The 22,305-nt window shown below is 38.2% G+C and overlaps 3 protein-coding genes across 6 annotated transcripts; 2 read left to right on the plus strand and 1 right to left on the minus strand.

Annotated features, from left to right (window-relative positions):
* The first annotated feature begins 676 nt into the window (after positions 1-676).
* LOC118344532 lies at positions 677-4,803 on the plus strand. 3 transcript variants are annotated; one of them, XM_035685487.1, is made up of 3 exons: positions 785-933; positions 2,546-2,586; positions 2,726-4,803. In XM_035685487.1, exon 3 carries the CDS (start codon positions 2,765-2,767, stop codon positions 4,679-4,681), a length of 1,917 nt encoding a protein of 638 aa, XP_035541380.1. In that variant the 5' UTR covers positions 785-933; positions 2,546-2,586; positions 2,726-2,764; the 3' UTR covers positions 4,682-4,803. The 3 variants fall into 3 exon arrangements, with proteins under 3 accessions (XP_035541379.1, XP_035541380.1, XP_035541381.1); XM_035685486.1 differs by lacking the exon at positions 2,546-2,586 and having other exon boundaries at positions 677-933; XM_035685488.1 differs by lacking the exon at positions 2,546-2,586 and having other exon boundaries at positions 2,735-4,803.
* Positions 4,804-8,421: 3,618 nt separating this feature from the next.
* Positions 8,422-15,437, minus strand: LOC109016792 (protein FAR1-RELATED SEQUENCE 6-like). Its single transcript, XM_035685024.1, has 12 exons — positions 15,066-15,437; positions 14,085-14,189; positions 13,415-13,568; positions 11,236-13,337; positions 11,030-11,155; positions 10,872-10,947; positions 10,292-10,661; positions 10,095-10,166; positions 9,937-9,983; positions 9,290-9,524; positions 9,121-9,201; positions 8,422-8,949 (listed from the first exon to the last, which is right to left on the minus strand). The coding sequence occupies exons 2-6, from the start codon at positions 14,130-14,132 to the stop codon at positions 10,918-10,920; spliced, it is 2,460 nt and encodes an 819-aa protein (XP_035540917.1). The 5' UTR covers positions 14,133-14,189; positions 15,066-15,437; the 3' UTR covers positions 8,422-8,949; positions 9,121-9,201; positions 9,290-9,524; positions 9,937-9,983; positions 10,095-10,166; positions 10,292-10,661; positions 10,872-10,917.
* Positions 15,438-16,338: 901 nt separating this feature from the next.
* Positions 16,339-19,674, plus strand: LOC118344520 (protein ELC-like). 2 transcript variants are annotated; one of them, XM_035685446.1, is made up of 2 exons: positions 16,339-17,752; positions 19,390-19,674. In XM_035685446.1, the coding sequence occupies exon 1, from the start codon at positions 16,471-16,473 to the stop codon at positions 17,704-17,706; it is 1,236 nt and encodes a 411-aa protein (XP_035541339.1). In that variant the 5' UTR covers positions 16,339-16,470; the 3' UTR covers positions 17,707-17,752; positions 19,390-19,674. The 2 variants fall into 2 exon arrangements, with proteins under 2 accessions (XP_035541339.1, XP_035541340.1); XM_035685447.1 differs by lacking the exon at positions 19,390-19,674 and adding an exon at positions 18,013-18,723.
* The last annotated feature ends 2,631 nt before the right edge of the window (positions 19,675-22,305 follow it).

Raw genomic sequence — 22,305 nt, forward strand, 5'->3', positions numbered from 1 at the left:
TATTACTTATTTTTCCTAAGGTAGCCATAGTTATGGACATAAAGAATGTTCCAAAACCAGCTCCAACTTAATGCAATCCATCCATTGGGATTGGGATGAGACTCCTTGGCTAGGAAAGGAGGTTTCACAACACTTTTGGTGGTGATGGCAGAGTCGTTCATTGTCAAATAATGCTGAAAATTCTGTATAAAGCTCATATTATTAATAGATAAAATGTTTACAAGTAGTGTCTTTTATCTTCTTTATTGAAATAATTAAGGTATCTTCAGAGTATATGATTTAAAAAAATGGTGAATTGATTTTAATGATGTCACATAAAACTATAAATACTGTGAAATGCTAAAAATGAATGCATTTGTGTGACACCTTTCTTTTACTTGACGTGGTAGAGTCTAATATTTTTTTAAAAAAAAATTATTAACAACAATTGATTTAAAGATTGTTAAATTTTTTTATCACGTCAACGATAATGCTAAGATTTCGGAGGTCATAACGATATATCAGTTGATGTCTCATGGCTAATTTTTTTTCTGTCATGAATATAGGGTTATAAATTATAAAAAAGGAAGTTGAGAAAAAATAAAGCTAATAATAATTTTTGTTTTGATAAGAAAAGCTAATAAATTTTTAAAACCAACTATTTTCATAGAACATATATATAATTTATTTAATTATTTTATTTTTTATAAATTCGTGTTTTATTTAAGATTATGAAATTTGGGGAAAAGAACAACCGAAACAGAAGGAGGAAAAAAAAAAAAAGTAACGAAACAAAACAGAAAAAACGAAAACAGCGAGTGCACAAAATACTGGAGAAAGAACGAGAGAGAGAGAGAGAGAGAGAGAGAGAGGACAAGGAAGACGACCTCGTTACCATCGTCATCGTCGTCACCGTCACCATCATCGATCCCTGCCATTCCTTTCGTTCGCAAGGTCAGTTATGAGATCCCCCTTCTCCCCCCCTCTCCCTCTTTAAATCGGATTTTCTAAATGTGACCGTCAATTTTCTCTTGCGGATTTGGTTTTTGTTATTTTTTTGGGGCTTTGTGTTGTTGATCTATCATTTGTTTGGTTGGAATTTTTCAAAGATCTCAAACGTAGCGGGTCTTGATCTTAATTCCTCTTTCTCTTTGGGTTTTCGGATTTTTAGATTGAGAATGTAGGGGAACCTATAAAAAAAAGATTAAGAATGTAGGGGTGATTTGAATTCGGTTGTGTCTCCATTGTACTTCTTAAGATAATTTGTACGTTTCTTTGGGTTTATATTTTCAACTTAATGTAGGCCTAAGCGAGGAATTGCATTCGGTTATGATTTCTACGAATTTAGGTTGGACATGCTTGACTCCTTGATTTTCGTGTGTTTAGCATTTGCGCTTTTATCTTCTGAGTTGTGGTGTTGCATGGATATAACAATTGCGATCGGTGATTGGAACTGTGGGTTTCTTTTTGTTTATTTATACTTCTGATTTTTGGGAAGAATATTAGTGGCATTTCCCACTCGAAGCTTTGGATTCAGTTTTTAACAACATTTTTGTGGGTTTTCTTGGTGATCTTTTACTTTTATATGGATTACTCTTGTTTCCATGGTATTAATCTATATTTGTTTCAAAGCTTGTTAATAACCCCAATCGGCTGGCTCAAGTGGTAAGAGTTTTTGTCTTGGTGGTATGCTCCCTCCAAGTCTAAGGTTCGAACCCTTAGGTTCAGACACCCTGTGCCAATAGAAAAAATAAAATAAAAAAGGAAAGAAAAAGAAAAACTCCTTTGGGGTTTGTGGCACTGCATATACATTATAGTAGGGACTGACTTTCATGGTGGGCAGCTATGATTTTAATGTTTACCCCTATGGCACTCGGACCAAACGCCATCTAATTCCCTGTATAAATCCTGTTTGTGTAAGTAAGTTGCATCTTACCTAACCATAACACGTACAAAAAAAAAAAGAAAGATTAACAAAAGTATGATTGTGCTATGTGCTATAAGAAGTTTCTGTATAAGAACTGTGAACTTTTGTTTGAAATAGTTGGTCTGTAGCGGGAGATCAACTCGTGGTTTCCTGAAAAGTTAGTGAGTTATGATCTGTGATTTTTGGTCCTTCTAGTGTTTTGAAGATGGCTTTAATAATGGGCTTGGCATGCTCTTAGAAATGTGGGAGGCTTTAGTTCTTTTGAAGTGTCTGGGGTAGCTTGTAACCATATTCTACCGAGTCCCAAATAGACAAGTCCCATACAAGCATTTTGTAAAACAATTGGTCCCATTAATAAATAATAGTTTTTTTTACACTTTTTTAAGGTGGGGTCCACTTTTTTACTAGGGCTTGTATGGGGCTTGTCTATTTGGGGCTTATACAAATAATTTCTCTATTCTATCTGGCTATTGTTAGTAAAAGTTTTTCATCCTTATTTTTATTGTATGTTAAGTGTGAAACTAAAGCTGCAAGGGGAAGGAATTATGTATTTTAAGCACATTTGCTTAACAAGCTGTGGATTTGTGAATCCTGTTCATCGATGTTTTTATTTTTTATTTATTGGCACTGGGTGTCCGGGAACAGCGTCCCGGCTAATCTCAGGGGTGCACATGCCCTCGGTAAGGAGTTTCCCGCAAGTGCATCTAATCATTGATGTTTTTATATTTTGTGAAAAACATCTAGGTTCATATGGTTTGGTTGCACATGTTTTGTTTTCAACACTAATTTCAAAAAAATAAAAATTTGATTTTTCTGTAGTTGTCGCAGCAATATTTGATCTAATTTGAAGCCAGAAAGATGTCTCCAGCATCAAAATCTAAGTCCAAATCCAAGAATAAGCCCTCTGCAGGGTCTGTGAAGGAACAACAGAAGACTTCTTCCAAGCCTTCCGGATCTAATGACAATGGGGGTGGCAGTCCAGCAAGTATTTACAATTCAGTCTCCGGAACATTCCATGCCCTAGAAACATCGTCAATTGCCTCTTCACCACCTTTCCATGACAGTGGTCATTTCCTTAATATGGATGATACTGATGAGCATTCTAGCAGCCCTCATGGAACAGTCTCCAAGTATGATTCTGTTTCCAACAACGGCAGCTGCTCTGGAGAGTCTGAAGACCCAAAAGAGAAGATAGCTCATTTTACCCCAAAGCAGGAGGCAATACCTGGTTCCGACATTGACAGGCGAGAGAAAATTCGTCTGAAAAATGAGAGGAAGCACCAGCGGCAGAGAGAGAAGCGGGCACAAGAGTTGCATGATCGTTGCAGTGGCTATCTCATGTCAAGAAAGCTGGAAGAACTTTCACAGAAGCTAGTGAGAATGGGGTTCCCTTCTGAACGAGCAATATTCGCGCTGATGTTGAATGAGGGCAAGGTAGAGGAATCAGTTGCCTACCTTTTGGATGGAAATGAAGAAGAAGCTCAACAGAAGCATATTACTAACCTTGGAAGTGGAGCCAATTTGAAAATTGATATTAGTGAAGACCTTGCTTGGATTTCAGTATTGGAGGAGAGATACAAATGCTCAAAGCAAGAGGTTGAAAGAACTGTTGTTACCTGTGAAGGTGATCTTGAGAAGGCAGAAGATACCTTGAGAGCACAGAAGCAGGAACAATCTGCTACTCCGTTGAAGGCAGAAGAAATTGCAGAGACCAAGAACCTAATAAGACCCAAAGAAGTGCCTGCAGCTTCAGTTACGATACAACAAAGAAGAAATGAAAGGGATTTTAACTACCCAAAGGAAACTGCGGCAGTGGCCACATTTCCAGAACCAGGGAATAGGAACCTGCAGGTTTTAAAGTCAAATCAACTTAAGACACTGGCAGAGGAGAGGTGGGCTGCTACTGGATCAGGACCTTCTGCTTCATTAAATTTAGTGCCACCTACTCAGTTAGCACCCCCAGCAGGAAAAGTGGAGGTGCGGGTTGGTGTTGTTGGAAATGAAGGAAGAATATTACAGCAAGGACTAGGAGGATTGAGGGGGTCGGTAGTTGTGATGCAACGTCCCCAATCCACAAATGCCAAGCAAGACCCTGTTTCTAGTGTAAGTGCGTTTCCTTCAGCTGTTCAGTGGTATGGAAGTAGCGTTCCTGCTGTTGAAAGCATACGATCAAATGGGAAGGTCATACAAAATCAGAGCCGAGGCAGCCTTGGTTGGGAAAATCAGAGCTCAGAGCATTTCCATCACCAGGCGCCTTATAAAGATTTTCCTTTCTCGTTAGGGCCAGTGGATCCCACATCAGCTGGCCTGGGAGGTTCTTGGAGAACAAGTGGTGCATCTTCACCAATGGTTCCTTCTGATCCTCGGGGTTCACGGAGCACAATGGGTGGATCCTCACATTCACTTACATTTCCATCCTCTCTCGGGCTGTTTTCTGGTCATGGTTCAGCAGGAACCTTTGGCTTGTCTTCGCCCATGGACTGGAATACAGGGGGCTTGATGCCTGAGTTAGACTATACCAATATAGATTGGACATTGAATTACCCATTACCTTCCAAATCAAATGGGTTGTTGCTGGGGCTTTCTTCCTTATTGAGGAACAGTTCAGGGATGAGGTTGGGCAGTGCAAATGGAAAGTTCAGATCAGGATTGCAGGATGGTGGAGTGGCTACAGAAGCACCATCTTCTGCTGGTTCGCGTGACTGGACAACTCCTTTTGCAGGCAAGGACATCTTCAGTGTGCCCAGGCAGTTTGTTACTTTTCCATCTCCTTAGGACTTGAGAGCAAAAGGAGAAAAATATAGCATCTGTGGTGGGTCTAGTCAGTCCTTTGTGATGGCTGTATTGACGGTTGTTTCTTTGATTGCCAGCGAAAATGCATCTACTAGTTTCTGCCATATAGCTTGGTTTCTTCTATCTTTCTTTCTTTGTTATTGTTATTAATTTTTCTTCCATTTGGATTTGGAAAAAAAGAAAAAGAGAGAGGACGGACAGGGTGGTGCATGTAACTCATATTTTATGACAAAAATAAATAATCATAATATGCATGAAAAGGTAGCGAATAGGACTTATTGAATTAAGTATAACTTGAAATTTAAATTAAAAGCTTTTAATTTTGTACACACAATGAGAAGCAAAATATTAAATAATAAAAGCAAGTGAATTTAATTATCCCACTCACGTGGTATTTTTGTCGGTCTTGGATGCATATATAGAATGAAAGAAAAATAATTATTTGCAGAAGATTTGTAGACGATACGATGGATATTTTTATAAATTATATAAAAATAATATCATACTGTAGGAATATTACGATTATATAAAAAAATCATTAAAAAAAGTTCCAGCGTATATCCTCAATCTTATTACAAAAATAAATTATGAATTAGCTTAATTTAATGTGATATTTTTATTATAAAATAAATGTAATAGATTTTATAAAGTCATGTAAGTATCCATATATATATATATATATATATATATATATATATATTATACAATATGTCTATTATACATCCACTGTTTGCTACACTCATTACACGCATGACGTGTCCGAGTCCCACCTCACCCCCCCAAACGAATTTTCGTCTTCATTTTGAATTTCCCCCTTTCGTCTTCAACATCCGTTCCTCTCCCCCCTCCCTCGACCCTCCCTCAACCTCCCGCCCCTTTCGTCTTCAACATTCTTCTTCAAGATTCGGTCAGTCCCAACGGACCGCATTTCCTCCCTCTTTGTCTGTCCTTATTTTCCCCCCCAAAACCCCACCCCCCCACCCCCCCGAGACTCCTCTGCCCTAAGGGACTGAGCTCTGCGATGCGATTTTGAGTTCCGTTCAAACGAAGGCCGAGCTCCTCGCAGGTTATATCTTCTTCTTCTTCTTCTTCTTCTTCTCCTCTAATATGTTTTCTTATTCTCTAAGGTTTCTTCTTCTTCTCTCTATCTGTGTTCGACACACTCAGATTCAAGCCCTCAATCCACCGACGGAAGCCCAGAGCTGCGGGAGGGGTGAAGCTTTTTCATGTATTACCTTTTTTTCCTCTCTGATTCTAGGGTTTAGTCATACATTTATTTTTTTTCCTGTATTTACAGCATCTTGTTTCTGAAGCTTTTTCATGTATTACGTTTTTTTCCTCTCCGATTCTAGGGTTTAGTCATACATTTATTTTTTTCCTGTGTTTACAGCATCTTGTTTCTGAAGCTTTTTCATGTATTACGTTTTTTTCCTCTCTGATTCTAGGGTTTAGTCATACATTTATTTTCTTTCTCTGTGTTTACATCATCTTCTTTCGTCTAGGGTTTAGTTATATGAGCTGTAAGTTAATGGTATTTTTCAAGAAATTAATGGTGTTGTTTCTGGATGATGCATAGCTAGTATTAGGTAGAGATTGGAGGTTGCATTCTATCCTGTCTTCCGATAGTTTATTAATGAAGGTAGGAAATAGCTGATTGAATATAAGTACTTTGTTTTCCTTGTCTAGAAATTAATGGTGTTGTTTCTCTATCATGAAACAGTTGAGGCGAAACTCTTTGTCCTCTTTTGTTTGTTCTGTTTCCCATAGGAATCCTCTAATTCCTTTTTATTTTTTCTCAAGAGGAATTCTCTCTCTCTACCCCCCAAAAACTACTCGGCGTATTGGGCCAATGAAGCATCTTTGGAATGTGTTACACCAAATCTCACATGCTCATGGATCTGTCTTTACATGAACATGATTGATGCAGCTGGTAATTAATTGCAAGTCTTGTGGGTTGTTTTGCTCTTTACGTTTTCTTCTTGTATTTAATTTGGAATTAGGTGGCTTAAGACGAGAGAGTAAATTTATCATTTATATAATGCGCTGACTATATGTATATTGTATTTAATTTGGAATTAGGTGGCTTAAGACGAGAGAGTAGATTTATCATTTATATAATGCGCTGACTATATGTATATATAGCCTCTCATGCCTTTGGTGAGAAAGAACAATGATATGTTCCTGGTTTTGCTTTGACATTGAAAGCAAGTTAGTAAGGCTTTTTTTTATCTCCATGGAAGTGTGTGGTTATTGTCATAAACATGATAATGAGCTGCAACTGTTGAGTTACTTGAAATCAAGTTATGTTTAAATTTGATGATGTTATGTTTAAATTTGATGATGGTCTTAGTTAATCAAACATTCAGTAGGCAATATTACTATGTATTCAAATTTTGTTCATATGAGATAGACTCTTGTGTTTGTAGTTGTCTTTCCTTTGACAGAATCACCATGGCATCTTCTCAATCATCATCTTTAGATAATGATTTTGTGATGGAGTCACCAACTTGTTGGTGTGGTTTGAAAACGCCACTAAAGACGTCCTACACTAAGAAAAATCCTGGAAGGAGATTTTTTGCCTGCCCCAAATATAATACGGTAAAGCAACTTAATATTTGTCATATTAAACTAATTGATTTGCTGTTGCTGGTTGGACTTTGTGTCATATTAATTTGGGAGTTTGTATTGTGTGCAGGGAGATGCGAGGTGTGAATTCTTTGTATGGGCGGATATTTTTCAGTTGTTAGTGGAGAACATGTTATTAAAACAGAACTCGCGGCGTAATACATGGGATGATGTATTACGCCGCGAGTATGCCGTTCGGAAAAGGGAAGAAAAAGTTAGAGAGATAGCGAAGAATCTGAAAAAGGAAAAACGAAAGTTATTGTGTTTGTACTGGATTATCACCTTTGTAATATTGTTTGTTTGGTTTGGATAAATGTAATGTAAAAAGCACGTTGTGTAGAATTATCTAATTTTTGGGTAGAAAGAGCTTGTGCATGAATGGTTGAAAGTGGAAACCATGTTCACAAAAGTTGATTTTCAAATGCTTTTTATTTGTATGGAAACAGATGGTGCATATTTATATAGATATATGGTAACTTTAATTTTCGTAATGTCCCTCGGACTTGGAGCATATTTAAGAGCCATTATGTTCAAATCTCTTTATATTTGGATGGCTGCTCATAAAAGTTCACACTCTTCTTATGTTGTCGCATTTATGGATCTATGCTCATCTTTATCTCTAGTTGGGCATTTTCTCTTGTATGTTTATTGTGTATTTAGGTTGTACTCACAGCTTTTTAACACAGTTTGATTGCTCACCTTTTTTTTTTTTTAAATATTGTTTCAAAACTTGTAAATATGGAGAGCTCGCTCGCTCGCTTGCATGCATAAATCCATACCATTAATGCACGAAGGAAAAGGATAAAGGAGTATAATTATAGAAGTAAATGTAGTAGTAGAAAAGATAAAAGGAGAAGAGAAGTTTTCCAAGTATATATATAGATGTGAGTCCCAAATAAAAGAAGATACATGTACGTATTAAAGAAAGAAAAGTGCCACAAAAGCTTTGTAACTTCCACAACAGTGACATTCAATGTAGGTAAGGATTGGATTATGCCTCCAAACTTGCCGTGTCTTCCTCATTTCACTTGCATCCTTTGCAACTTGCGTGAAGTTCCCTTCGAAAGCAACTATCTTTCATCTGAAAATTTTGAAGAAATCATGTACAATTTGCATACATTTAGCCAATTTAGCTGAAAGTTCTGAGATATTTGGGCTATCCAATTCTGGAAATAGTTTTGGCAAGAAGAACACTATGACTACATATGATACGAGAGCTTCAAGTTCTGGCTTTACTTTTGGACGATAAAGCTATTAACAGACCAGATTTGGAGCATTAATTACACCCATAACAACAGCAACCTGTCCATAATCCAAGTGATTTGTTAATGTTCTTAAACGAGATTTGTCATATGAATGCATGAGGGACATCCGTTACTCTTTTCAGGTCAACTAGCCATTTACTCACTTCATTTACTCACTTCAAGGGAAATCAAGAATTAATGAATCCAATCTGCCCAAATTTAAAGCATATTTTTTTAAAAACTCATCATTGTGCATATATATCCCAAGTCCGAGTGGTTCTGCTTCCAGTCCAAACAACTTAGCAACTATTTACGTAATGTCCCTCCCAATAAAAGCTCGGTAACTATCACCATTACAGGCTCCTTGCAAGCACCAGTAAACTATTGGCACACGGTTTCAATATCTATTAGTAAATTGACAAAACAAGACACTAAGAACCTCGAAATCAAATCCAACCTTCACTAGATCAAATCCAAAGCAAATAAATTTTCAGTTCGACAGAGCAAATAACTATTAAACGGAATCAAATTCAAGAAAAGCTCGAAACTTACTTTCCCTCATACACTTTGGCATGAGCTCCCTCTCCAATTGTAGGCCCACCAAATAAATGTTTGGGATCAATAAGCCACCACCTTGCATCCAATTTGAACTCATTAGCTGAATAGAACCTACTTCCACATTCCATCTCTTTAGAATAAAAGAAACGAACTTAACACATACATCTACCAGTGAACTCTAGCACCCATCATTTACTTTACAGGAAAGATCACGCATCAGAACCCAACAAGGAAGTGTTGAACTCATTAGAATTTAGAACAGAGCAAAGAAATGGATAGTCTGACACTATTAAGACATGCTCTGTGGTGTTTTCTACTGGTTCATAACCACATCTCAAGAATTCACAGCCAGAGATCAAAACTCAGCAGTTTGATGCATTACAATCTTACTGCACTCCCTGAACATAAAACAAATTACATTAATTAGTCAATGTTGTTTTTACACATGTGGCACATGTTTTACTGCACTCCCTCAATAAGTAGTTTATTTTCTAACAATGCAACTTCACTCTATTAGAACATATTTTCTGCTCTTAAAAAAGTAAAAAAAAAAAAAGGTTCTAACTGAACCCATCACTGCGAACTAAGATTACCAAGAATTGATGTGGTGCAGATCGTATATATATCTCCTATGAATATAGAAGAGAAGGAAAATGGCAATAGGAATGGAGGTCATTTGAAAGTACATATAGAAACCGAGATGGTTATTGATGACTCTATTTAGCTTTTATTTAATATTGTAGATCTGTAACAACATAACTCATAGGATCAGATTCATAAAATTTGAAAATATGTATAGCAAGTCCAAACCTTATTTATCACTTAACTCATAGAGGTCACTTTAGGGTTGTTGTGTCCTGCATTGGTATACAAAAATCATAAGTACCCCCCAATAATGATAGAAATTACAAAAGCTAGTTATATATTATATATATATATATATCTGTTGCTTTTTCCCATTTTCTTACCCACAAAGTATACTTATCAATCTCGGCTTCTCCATAGATCTTAGTTAACTCGTTTAGCAGGATCACTCAAAACTGCAAAAGAAATTAATGGAGGTCACTTTATATAGGCTGTACAATAATATAACGACAAGAACTTTTGACAATGAAGCAATGGAAAAGGCACCATTCAAGGAGCTATGAAAAGAGAGATCACTAACCAGTACAAGCCTACCCCATAACTCCATCTGATATTTTCCTCAGTTGCATCATAATCAACCTCCAAAACTGCAAAAGTAGTCCTCCAAAACTTGTTGGCTCATGGTACCAAAACACCTTTGATCTCCAAGAGGTACCAAAAATTGCCCGTTGCATCTCCACAAAAAACCGTACCATTTATCATACACCCATGGATACAACTAACTACTACCTTCCCCTCTTGGAGAGATACAAAAATTACACCGAAAACAACCACACAAACTACACCCAACCCTCTCCATTTGGAACAAAAAAGACACACTTGCATATACACAAACTACCACCCAACCCTCTAAAAGACACAAAAACAGCAATTCAGTCACGGTGGTAGATCTGAGAAATACAATCATACAATGTTACAGGATATAAAGCCAAGACGACATTTGAAGACTTAAGAGAAAAATGGAGAGGGTCAATCATGCAAAATAATACTAGACGGGGAAAAAAAATGCGAGATAATTAGATATAAGCTTTATTTTCAAATAGAAAGATTGCATCATTTTCAAAAGGGACATGATTGGCTCCTCTTTAACTACAACATACCCTCTCCAAGAGCTTCAAAAAAATGTGGCTTCTCATCACCATGGGATTATAAGTGTGGATCGAGATGGTGACACATCTGAAATAAAACAATCGTAGGGTTAGAAGTGTGCATCATGATGTGATACATGGTTGTCAGTTATTGAAAAGACACAATTAACCTCTGGCGTTGATTGTGTAAGAATGCTGTTTTGTGTTCCAACATCAACCCCATAATCAAATTGGTGTTGTTCAGATCCCGGTGTCTCACCCCATTGTGTTTCATCTACCAAAATTTTCCTGGAAGTCTGAGGTCGAAAACATAAATAGACACATATTAGAGTCATAATAGTAACTTAAAACAATGCAAAATTATTCAAGCAAATACCGGTTTCTTTCTCTTTGGTGCCAACTTTTCCACTGGTGGAACCTTCCTCTTACTTGGGGGTCTCCCTTTCCCTCGAGTCACGTTGGGGCTTAGTATCTTCTTACCCTTATCCAAGACGACATTTGCTTTGGCCTTCGTTTGTTCATATGCCGACTCTAGTGTTGAACCTTCACATTTTGTCTCAAACTCATCAACAACACGCAAGAACGCACTGATTTTCTCATTATCAGAGGATATCTTCGTCGCTAATTTCGAACATCTTTTAAGCACGCGCTCATAATTCCGTGCGTCTGCTCTATCCCGCTGGTCATCGTAACTACTTCTGACTAATGTGTATGTCCTCTTTAAGTCCTTTCTCCAACGATCCAACACATATACATCTGGCAGCACATTAATCTTTTTGAATTGGCAAACTCTAAGTGCATGCCTACATAAAATCCCCCTCATCTGAAACAGTGCACACGTGCATTTGACCTCCACCTCCTCTTCGTTAAAGTAAACAAAGAAATGGAGTGTTTTGATGTGGTCATCAGTAGATATTTCATCCGACACTTGGTATTTTAAAATGCACCCTTCTGTGCTTACCAAGGAACAATTACAACACATTAGGCCCAGCAACTCTCTTTGTACCTCTTTGAACTTTGCATTTGTATATAACCTTTGGAACTGCTTCTCAATATTAAAATGGGACAAGCAGGGAATAGTTTGGTTGTTAGAATTGAAATCAGCCATTGTCTCTAACTCCACCTTCTTTCTAAGAGCATTATCAAATTGGTCGACGAATTCCTTCAACGTGGTACTGGAATGGACATACCCGTCGAAAAATGCATTCATGCTTTCCGACCTTTGTGTTGTGCTCATTCCAGCCCAGAATACACTTTTCAAGTAGGCTGGAACCCAAAAAGACCTTTCCTCATATAAGGATTGAAGCCATTTATTGCCGTGGAGATCATACTTCGCAATTACTTGACCCCAGCTCTCATCAAATTCACCGCTGGTATGTGAGTCATATAATGCAGTCTGAAGGTCAGTCTTCAACCCCGCATTGAATTGCGCATGAGATCCTAACTTCTCTGGAAGTTTGCGCATTATATGCCATAAACAATATATGTGATGAGTTTCAGGGAATACAATGGCAATCGCACTCTTCATTGCCCGATCTTGGTCGGTTATCATGGCTTTGGGCGCCCGACCATTCATACAATCCAACCACATTCGGAACAACCACACAAAAGTTTCAGTGTCCTCGTTTGAAAGCAATCCCGCTCCGAATAATATGGACTGACCATGATGATTAACACCAACGAATGGCGCAAAAGGCATCCCGTACCTATTTGTTAGGTACGTTGTATCAAATGTTACTACGTCTCCGAAATACTCATACGCCGCTCGACTCCGAGCATCAGCCCAAAATACATTCCGTAACCTTCCCTCATCATCCAAGTCCATGTTAGAAACGAATCCATCATTCCGATCTCTCATTCTTTGGAAATACTGATTAAGTGCTTCGCCACCACCTTTACCCAACCTTAAATGTCGAGCCTTGTCAATGAAATTCCGACAATCTTTCTCTTGAAACTGAAGATTCTCAAAGCCCCCCGCATCAACGACAAGAGAATAAAAATTCTTGTTCATTCGTATACCGGCTCGATCATTTAGGTCGAGGATCCTTTGACTGTATTCATCTAGATGTTTGTGAGATCGCAAGAATCTTGTCTTTTTGGGGCTCACAGTTATGTGGTTGTGCAGATTTTCAACAGTGGTGACAACCCATTTATCATTCTTGCTCAATGTCGCATTTACTCTCGCTTTACAATCCGTTCTAGTTGTTGGCCGTGGCTTCGAGATATTATTGTTCGTAGGATTGTACTTTCCGCCACGGGCACAACCAACAGTCACGTACACAGGCCTCCCTTCATCATCTTTCCTAGTCCTTTGTGTCCGTACACCAAAACCCTCTTGCTTCGCATACAGCTTATAGTAGGCAATAAGATCTTTCATACTGTCAAATTCCATCCCAGATCTTGGTGCTTCAACTCGTACCTCATCATCCTCGACAACAGTGGTACCCTCTAAATCTTCATTTATGTCGAAAACCATGTCTAAAAATGGAAACATACGGATTAGCATCAAAACAAAATTACAATGATTATAATCAAGGCAAACAAAATTGTACTACCGTTGGCATCAAGACAACTTTCAGCAGTCATCCGTGATGTACTTCCAAGATTTTGTTCAAATGTGGTATCGGTTGGCATAGTTGACGTCGGGGGCACTTCTTGCCTCAAGTCATCTGGATTACTCGGCAGAGGGTAGGACATATAAGGTGGCATCTGCTGCAACAGGCATGTTGTTAGCGAAATTTGGATGACTCAAATAAAAATTTAACATGTTAACTTCTGAACTATAAAAATTCAAATAAATATACCTCAACTGAATCAGAAAATGGGCTATAGTCTACTGGAGTACTCGGGGAATTGTAAAGAATCACCCAAAAAAATAAAGCAATATATTTGCAAAGAAACACCATCAAGCTTCAGGAATGGAGGCTATAGAAAGTATGTAGGACAATACTTGGGGAAGCCAATCAAAATTATGGCAAGCCAAGCACAGATACCATCTGAAATTAAACACCTCAACTTCAAAATGATGCACTTTCTTAGACAATTTAATCTGCCTATAGACATATGATTTTACTTGGAAAATTATAGAGAGTACTTTCAAATGCAGAAATAGGAGCAACAAAAAGAGACAAAGATGAAAGCACATAAAAGCATCTAAGCAGACTTCTTCACCCGATATTTCAAGTTCCCATCCTTTCAGTGCTAGATATTGAAGAAAGTACCAACCTGACCCTGGCGGAACAAGGCTTTCACATTGTTGTCTCCGTCACGCATTGCAAATTCTGTGTCTAACAATGCTCCTTTCAGATCCCCAAATTTCAACTTACAAGCCTAAAGCAACAAACCGCAACAACTGTCATATATACAATAACGGCACTGGAAATAGAATGATAAAAAAGGTAAATATTTGAGAATGGTATAAGCCAGAGGATATGTTACCTAAATTGATTAAAATATATATATATATATATATATGTTACCTAAATTGAATGGAGGGATATATATCTGGAGGAAAATTTTAAGTGACAGTGAACAGTTTAATGCATACTTACAATTTAGATGTGTAAGAGACATATGTCACACTTAAATATTATGAAACATATGCAATCAATCAAAGGCATGTGTAATGCTGATCTACCCAAGACTAAAAAAACACTAATAGGTCATTTCTGACACTATTTTGCCACATTTTCTTCTAATTAATTATACTCTTAAAAAAAATATACACTTCGGACGGGTCAATTCATTGCAATGATTAACTATGATCACTAATAAACAACTTTTAAAGCAACCAAAATTAAATAAGCTCAAGTATTAACTATGATCACTAATAAACAACTTCTAATCAAACTTTCACACATGTCAATACAGATTGTAATATTAACTATGATCAGCATAAATAAGCTCAAATATTAACTATGATTAGCATAAATATTAAATCTGACAATTAAAATTTAGCCTATTTGTTAATGACAACCTCAGTTGCATCTTGATAACATTAGGAGACAACACACGGGTTTTCCTCAATGTTTTGACAGGTAAATACAGATTGTAATAGCAAATATCATTTTCTGAAAATTTCTCCATGCCCTAAGCATACCCATCTCAGAAAACACAAAAATCATGATGTACATAGCATGTATGGACAGGAAAATGGTAGTACAATATTTACCTACAAAACGATTTGGCGAAACAGAGCACTCTTACCCGTCGTTGGTTTGGTCCGTTCGATCAGCTCGCGGGGAGCGGCGGCGCTGGGCAAACGTACGTGCGGCTCGAGGTTGCGCTGGGAAGAGGAAGCCGTCGCGAGGTGGCGCTGGCAAGCGAAACCCGACGGACGCGGGTTCGTGGCGAGGAAGGGGGTTTCGCGGGATTCAAATATTTTTTCCTCCGTTCAAACGAGCTCACGGGACAGTGGAGGCACTGGGCACACAGAGGAGTGCCGCTCGGTGGCACTGATGAGAGAGACGGCGTCGCCGGGAGGTGATGGGTTGTGGAAGGAGACACGGGTCGCGATGGAGCAGGGGTTTCGCGGCATGAATTCGAATGTGCAGAAACGAATTTTCAAAACAAAAACGTCTACAATCAAAACGGTGCGTTTTGATTTTTTTTTTTTTTTTTTAAAAAAAAAAAAAAAGAGAAATCCACGTACTGAGTGCACTGAGTGCACCGCTACAGTGGATTTCGTATAGAAGAACTCTATATTATAAATTACTTGTGTGTATAATTTAATTGTATATGCAATTGTCCTCTATTTCTTACGCTTTGTTTGAATTTGAAATTCATCTCAATTCATCGTTACAATTTTTTTTAATTTTTATACAAAATATAATAAATAGTTTAATTTTTTTAAATCTTAAAATAATAATAATAATATTAAAAATAATATTCTAACAAGAAAAATGTTATTTGTACTTAAGAAAAATTAATAAAAAAAATTATTTTGCCACATGTTAGTATTTGATATGTTGGAAATTATAAAATTTAAAATTCAAATTTAAAAATTAAAAACAAAACTGATAAAATAAGTCTTTAAGTAAAAGTGTGCGTAAAAATTATAAGTATATGTAGTACTATTTTTTAATAATATTTTATTCAATTAATCTAAAATCATCTTAATTCATCTTAACTTAATCTTATTCTTAGATTAGGCTTTGTTTAGTTATGAAATTCATCTCAACTCATCATTACAATTCTTTTAAATTTTAATATAAAATATAATAAATAATTTAATTTATTAAAATATTAAAATAATATTAATATTAAAAAATATTTTTAATAATATTTTAACATCTTAATTCAATATCAAAGTTAGTTGATTTGCCAAAAAAAAAAAAAGGGATTAGTTGATTTTAAAAGAGCATTGACCAAATTGCATACGTCAGATCCAAGCCGTCGAATCAACACGATCGCTCACGTTACTTTCAAGCTCGCGCTCTCTCTCTCTCTCTCTCATGTAGACGCCACGCAATCCCCATTATTTCGAAGCAAATTCCCGACTCTTTCTTATCATCACACTCGAGAATCTCTCGAAATCAACCAACACAGAAACGTCTGGAGTTTATTTGCAATCAAGCAGAGAATTTGTGAAACAAACCGAGACGAGCCGCTAATGGTGCCACCGGCGTTGCAAGCGGGTCCGAACCCACAACAGACCCAACAGTTCCTGAGCTCCGTCCTCTCCCAGCGCGGGCCCTCCGCGCTCCCTTACTCCGAGGACACCAAGTGGCTGATCCGCCAGCACCTTGTCTCCCTCACCTCCGCCTACCCTTCCCTCGAGCCCAAAACGGCGACCTTCACCCACAACGACGGCCGTTCCGTCAATCTCCTCCAGGCCGACGGCACCGTCCCAATGTCTTTCCAGGGCCTGACCTACAACATCCCCGTCATCATCTGGCTCATGGATTCCTACCCCCGCCACCCCCCTTGCGTCTACGTCAATCCCACTCGGGACATGGTCATCAAGCGTCCCCACCCTTACGTCAACCCCTCCGGCCTTGTCTCCGTCCCTTACCTTCACAATTGGGTCTACCCTAGCTCCAATTTAGTTGACCTCGTTCGTAATCTCAGCCTCCACTTTGGCCGTGACCCACCGCTCTATTCCCAGCGCCGCCCTAGCCCTAGCCCTAACTCTAACCCTCATCCTAATTTTACTCCTCCCTCTCCTCATCCTGCCAACGCATCGGCTTCTACTTTGGGTTACACGCGCCCTGAGATTCCACCGAGACCGTACCCGCCGTCTCCGTACGGTGGTCAGACGGAGGATCCGTCGGAGGTTTACAAGAGGAACGCGGTGAACAAGCTGGTGGAATCGGTGCTCGGGGATATGACGGTGATGAGGAAGGCACGTGAGGCTGAGATGGAAGGGCTTTTCAACGCGCAGGCGGTGCTGCGGAACCGGGAGGAGCAGCTGAAGAAGGGCCTCAACGAGATGCACAATGAGATGGAAGGGTTGGAGCAGCAATTGCAGATGGTGCTGATGAACACCGACTTGTTGGAGGCGTGGTTGAGGGAGAACGAAGCGAAGCTGAGGAGTCACGGCGATAATGTTGACGTGGACGACGCGTTTGAGAGCGTTGACGTGCTCTCGAAGCAAATGCTCGAGTCTACGGCCTCCGACTTGGCCCTCGAGGACGTGGTGTACTCGTTAGACAAGGCGGTTCAGGAGGGTGCGATACCATTCGATGTGTACCTGAGGAACGTGCGGCTGTTGTCGCGTGAGCAGTTCTTTCACCGCGCCACCGCTGCCAAAGTGCGGGCCGCGCAGATGCAGGCTCAAGTTGCCAATATGGCTGCTCGGATTTCTCACTATGGAGGCGATACCGAGGCACTACGTGTTCGGGCTTGATTGGTTTCTTAAAGGGGTTGTTATATACAAAATCATACAGTTGAAGGTAATATTCCTGTGCAAAATTCAATGATCTTTTTTTGGGAGGCCGCCCCCGCGGGGGGTGGGGGTTGTGAGTTATTTTCTTTTTCATCTTGTTCGATAATGATTTATGTCGATGAGTTATGCAAATACGCGATGTTGTGTATGTTCTGATTGAACGATCTATGGTTTAAGTTCAAATTTTTGATCTTATCTTTTTAAATCTCATTTTAAAGATGAAGCCATTGGGTCTTGTTCATTATATAGAGGAAAATGTATTTTCAGGCGTAAACTGATGAAAATTTGACTTGAAGCAAGCACACATGACACAACTCAGTGCTTGTTCTGGCGCTTGTGCTTCCCACGACAATGATTTTCTTATGTCAGTACTTGAGGCCAACCCAATGGGTTCTTGCTTCGTAAATCTATGTGAGCGAGGGCTCAATTTCACCTGGCCAAGATGTGATATGGGGCAGCCTCAAGGTTTTACAGGTTTTCCCTTATGTTTTTCGTACAGGGAACTGCCCAAATTCCTGTAACCAAATATATCTAAACTAATAAAAAAAAACTCGGATGTCGGTATTTTTCGTTTCTTGTTTCATGCTGCTGTTGGTTCTTTTATTTGAGTTGTGGTTACGATGCTAGGGCATTTTCTGATCACTTATTTTTCCTCCTTGTATGCCTCTGTTCTTCAGTTCTTTTATCCAGTGGATGGGCTATTGTAAGTTACCAGTATATAAGCTTCAATGCTTGTCACATCATTGGGTGAATTGACTTTGTGGTTTTATAGTTGCATTTAGGTTCTCCAGTTTATCGGGGAGTGTGAGATGTGAATATTGCTGATGCTTTTTCCTCGGGCGATTGTACATGTGTCTGCTACTAAAATCTTATTCCGGCATGCTAGTTTATTTGGTGTTTGACTAACCATTTACGACTGCAGTATTTCTCATAAATTTCAATTCCCGGTATATTTAAGAAATATGAATTGATCTCTGTTTGCTTCTAATTAATTAGACTATCTGTTCATTAAAATGCGTAGTCTCACAAATTGAGTACTTTGATGTCACGATTGATCTACATATTTCAGAGAACAGGATGGTTTTTCAAGGAAAGATTCGTGATGCAATACTACTTATCAAAAAACATTCGTGATGCAATACTGTAACTATTTGTCTGTCATCAGAAAGGTTGCAACTTTTGATCTGTCCTACTTCAATAATCACGTGGTTTGTGTTTCAAGAGTTTTGGTCTACTGTGATAAGAACTGTAAGTGGACGTGGTGCTGATATTACCCTAAGTCGACCCTCAATTTAAATCAAGTGTGAGGCTTATCTATAGACTATACTAGGACTTGCAGATTGGATAGAGGCACTGTAAGAAGTTTTTCTGCCTTGAAACTACAAGTTGGATGGATAGGCAAGTTCGTCTAGATGTGTTGCCATATGCCAATATTAATAAAGTGGCACTCTTTTCATCCTTCAAGAGCTTGACAAGATGCACCTATCACTTTCAATAGTTGTAGAAGCTTAACCAGGTTTTGAGTTGGGAAGGGTGTACGCATTCGTAATCACCTCTAATATTGAAGTGTCATCTAGTCAACTATCAATTGAGTTTTCTACATTGCCTTTAGGAAAGCATCATGTAATATGTCTCCATTTGCAGGACATGGTAGCTGCCGTCCGAATAGAATGCTTAGTATAGGCGATTAAAGGAGGTAGTGTAACGGCTTTATGGCTTGGGACTTTGATATGTAGTAGGGATTATGCTTGGAGAGTTCCAATGGCTGTTGTTAGCAGTTGCAGTAAGCTCAGAATGCTATTATGGCTATTTATCTCACGGGATTCTTACACTAGGATGCAGGCAGGCATTTCATGATTACGGAGTGAGGTTGTCATGTCGTGTTGGCCTTATGGGTTATTTAATACAACCATGTATTAAAACAAAGGTATTTATGTAAAGTGATGTTATTTTACTTTACAAAAATGTCTCTCATTTAAAATATAGTTGTATAAAAGGTTGTATGTCTATAATTTTTCTTTATTATAATCCTGAACTCGTGAGATGATTAGGATCATCATTCATCAACTTAATTTATGATAGAATTCTTTTGAGTTCAAAAAATGACATTCAGAACATCTCATCCATAGAATTCCATGAATTCTAGAATTGGTGGAAGAAATTTGGTATTGTATATATGTTTTTTTATATATGGATGAGGGTCCCCCAGAATCTGATATGGATGTGGTTATTGACTGTGTCTACGGAAAATTAACGTGGTAGAAATCTCAACCAGTCGGTGGAGCTCATAGCTTTTGTCCTTCATTAGGCGAAAGAGTAAAGAAGGAAAAACATTGCAATTTCAGGGATCATATGCCAAGTTTATAAAAGCCTGAGTGGAAGAAGTATCAGGAAACAGATCAAATATGCCTTACGTGGTAATCTTCTGCAATATTAATGGTCCATGATTTAAAATTAAGCAACACTTAAACGAAACAGTGAGCAATGATATTGATACATCATATTCTTTTGAATTTTGGGATATATGTATATGAAAAAACTTTCTGACCGGCTGGGCTTATAACTCATTAAAAACAGCCCGCCAATAATATTCTACCACGTACGCTTCTCAAGTTAGTGTTGGTGTGACTGCACTTCACCCGATTATTTGAACATCCATGTCTGGCATTTGAATTTCTAGGTTCCCTTTTGCGATGGTGTGACTCCCAACTCATCGTCGGGGACCCCTCTCACGATGGTGGCAACGAATTGCACAGCCCCCTCTTGTGACCGTAGCAAGGGGACGAACAACCCCCCTCTCGTGACAGCGACAATTCACCGAATGGTTTCATTTTTCTTATTTTTGAGAATTCTCCTTCGATTCTCTCTTCACATCGTTCACTACTTCAGGTTAGAATATTTTCCAGTTTCTTCGAGTAAGCAATTGCTTTTCTCTTTAAAATTTTGACTGGGTATTATTTCCATATGAAGAAATAAGCTGATTTTACGTACTCATTGACTGGGTGTTATATACATATACATAAACACTTTGAAATGGATGAGTTGTTTCCAGCCCTTTAACAGCCTCTAATAATAAGGTGTCATCTTAGCATTATACATCATTATACAATTTAAAGTCATGAGGATCACCACATGTAATTTCTACCTAAAATTAAATACTTTATGACGGAATTCCAGGCTTCTAGTACTTCCCTCTATTATCAAATGAATTCTTCTTGTTGCTTCTTCTACCGGCCGGCAATTGCTGCCACCACTACTAGACCGAAGTAGCCAGACCGACGCTGAAGTCATAAAAAAAAAAAACGAAGTAGAGCATGATGGGATCTGTTTATTTAATTATAAAAAATAATTTGAATATTTTTAGAAATACATTATATTTTTCATATGAATAGATAGACTAATAAAGATTCAGATATACCTAAAGATTTGCAAGGCAAGCCCATAGGGCTTCGACGCTTCGGGGCTGCTAGACAAGGCTGTGGGATTTAGTTCTTGCTATTGTTTCGGATGAATTCTTAGAAATTGCGGTGGCAAATGAAGTTTCTGCAACGTTAATGTGTTTAATAGAATAATGATCTTGATCTAAAATAGAGGAAAAATGTTTTATCTTTGTAATTCATTGCTGTAGAGTTTCATGTTTCTGCATATCGCTAGTAGATAGTTGTTCTCATGGTGTACTTGTCCAAAGTTGATGAACATAGATTCTTCTTCATACAAGAGAGTCAATTATACAGATGCCCTAAATAAAGACCTTATTCCTTGGATGAATTGAAGCTGAATGGAATAGAAGCATTGTCTCTTGTCACTGGTGGATGCAACACTTAGTCCAATAGAAAGAAACCTACAACTTGTTGTTGCTTTAGGAGAGCTTGCTACCTGGAATGTGCTTGGCTTTTAGCCCACAACAAGTGTGAGATGGCATCATGGGAGAGAGGGAGAGAGGGCCATGGTCAATGGGAGAGAGGAGAGGGAGTCACATGATCTGGGAGATGCAAACATCCTTTAGAGACGAATGAGAGGTCTGTGCGCCGCAATCCATAGTTAGCCCCATGGGTGGCCTACATAGCAAAAAAATATTGGAGGTTGTTTTCAGCCCTTTAGTAGAATGACCGATTAGAAGATTTACTCATATACATACATATATATATACATACATACATATTTTCTTTTTCTTTTTTTTTTGAAGAAATTTATGAGACAATGGGAGAGAAACTGGAAGGAGGGAAACCAGTATGTCGATTGCATTCCGTTTTAGAATATCCAAGTTATGTATAATTTTTATATATTTATAAAATAAAATTTGAAAGTTTTAAATTATTAAGAGTCTTCAGTTTGTATATTATATTTTAAATTTTATTTTTTAAATCAAATTATGAATTTGTGTGTGTGTGTGTTTGTGTGTTAGAACTTGTATTGATGAGGCAAATTGCACCCTCTGTTTTATTCCGATTTGTCGTTTTCTATTTCTAAAGTATCTGCGTATAAAATCCATTGATTTGAATTATTTGTCGCTCTGTAAGCCCTTCATCCATGCTTTTTTAAAAAAAAAAAAAAAAAAAA

Source organism: Juglans regia, chromosome 14 (assembly GCF_001411555.2).
Source record: "Juglans regia cultivar Chandler chromosome 14, Walnut 2.0, whole genome shotgun sequence".
NCBI classification, from domain to species: domain Eukaryota; kingdom Viridiplantae; phylum Streptophyta; class Magnoliopsida; order Fagales; family Juglandaceae; genus Juglans; species Juglans regia.

What these genes read in the sequence shown, in the direction of transcription:
- LOC109016792 (XM_035685024.1), bottom strand. Translation starts at nt 14,132, where the DNA reads ATGCGTGACGGAGACAACAATGTGAAAGCCTTGTTCCGCCAGGGTCAG. An exon ending in AAGTTGTCTTGATGCCAACG is followed by an intron (nt 13,338 to 13,414) that starts GTAGTACAATTT and finishes TTCCATTTTTAG; the next exon opens with ACATGGTTTTCGACATAAAT. An exon ending in CACCAAAGAGAAAGAAACCG is followed by an intron (nt 11,156 to 11,235) that starts GTATTTGCTTGA and finishes TTTCGACCTCAG; the next exon opens with ACTTCCAGGAAAATTTTGGT.
- LOC118344532 (XM_035685486.1), top strand. Translation starts at nt 2,765, where the DNA reads ATGTCTCCAGCATCAAAATCTAAGTCCAAATCCAAGAATAAGCCCTCT.
- LOC118344520 (XM_035685446.1), top strand. Translation starts at nt 16,471, where the DNA reads ATGGTGCCACCGGCGTTGCAAGCGGGTCCGAACCCACAACAGACCCAA.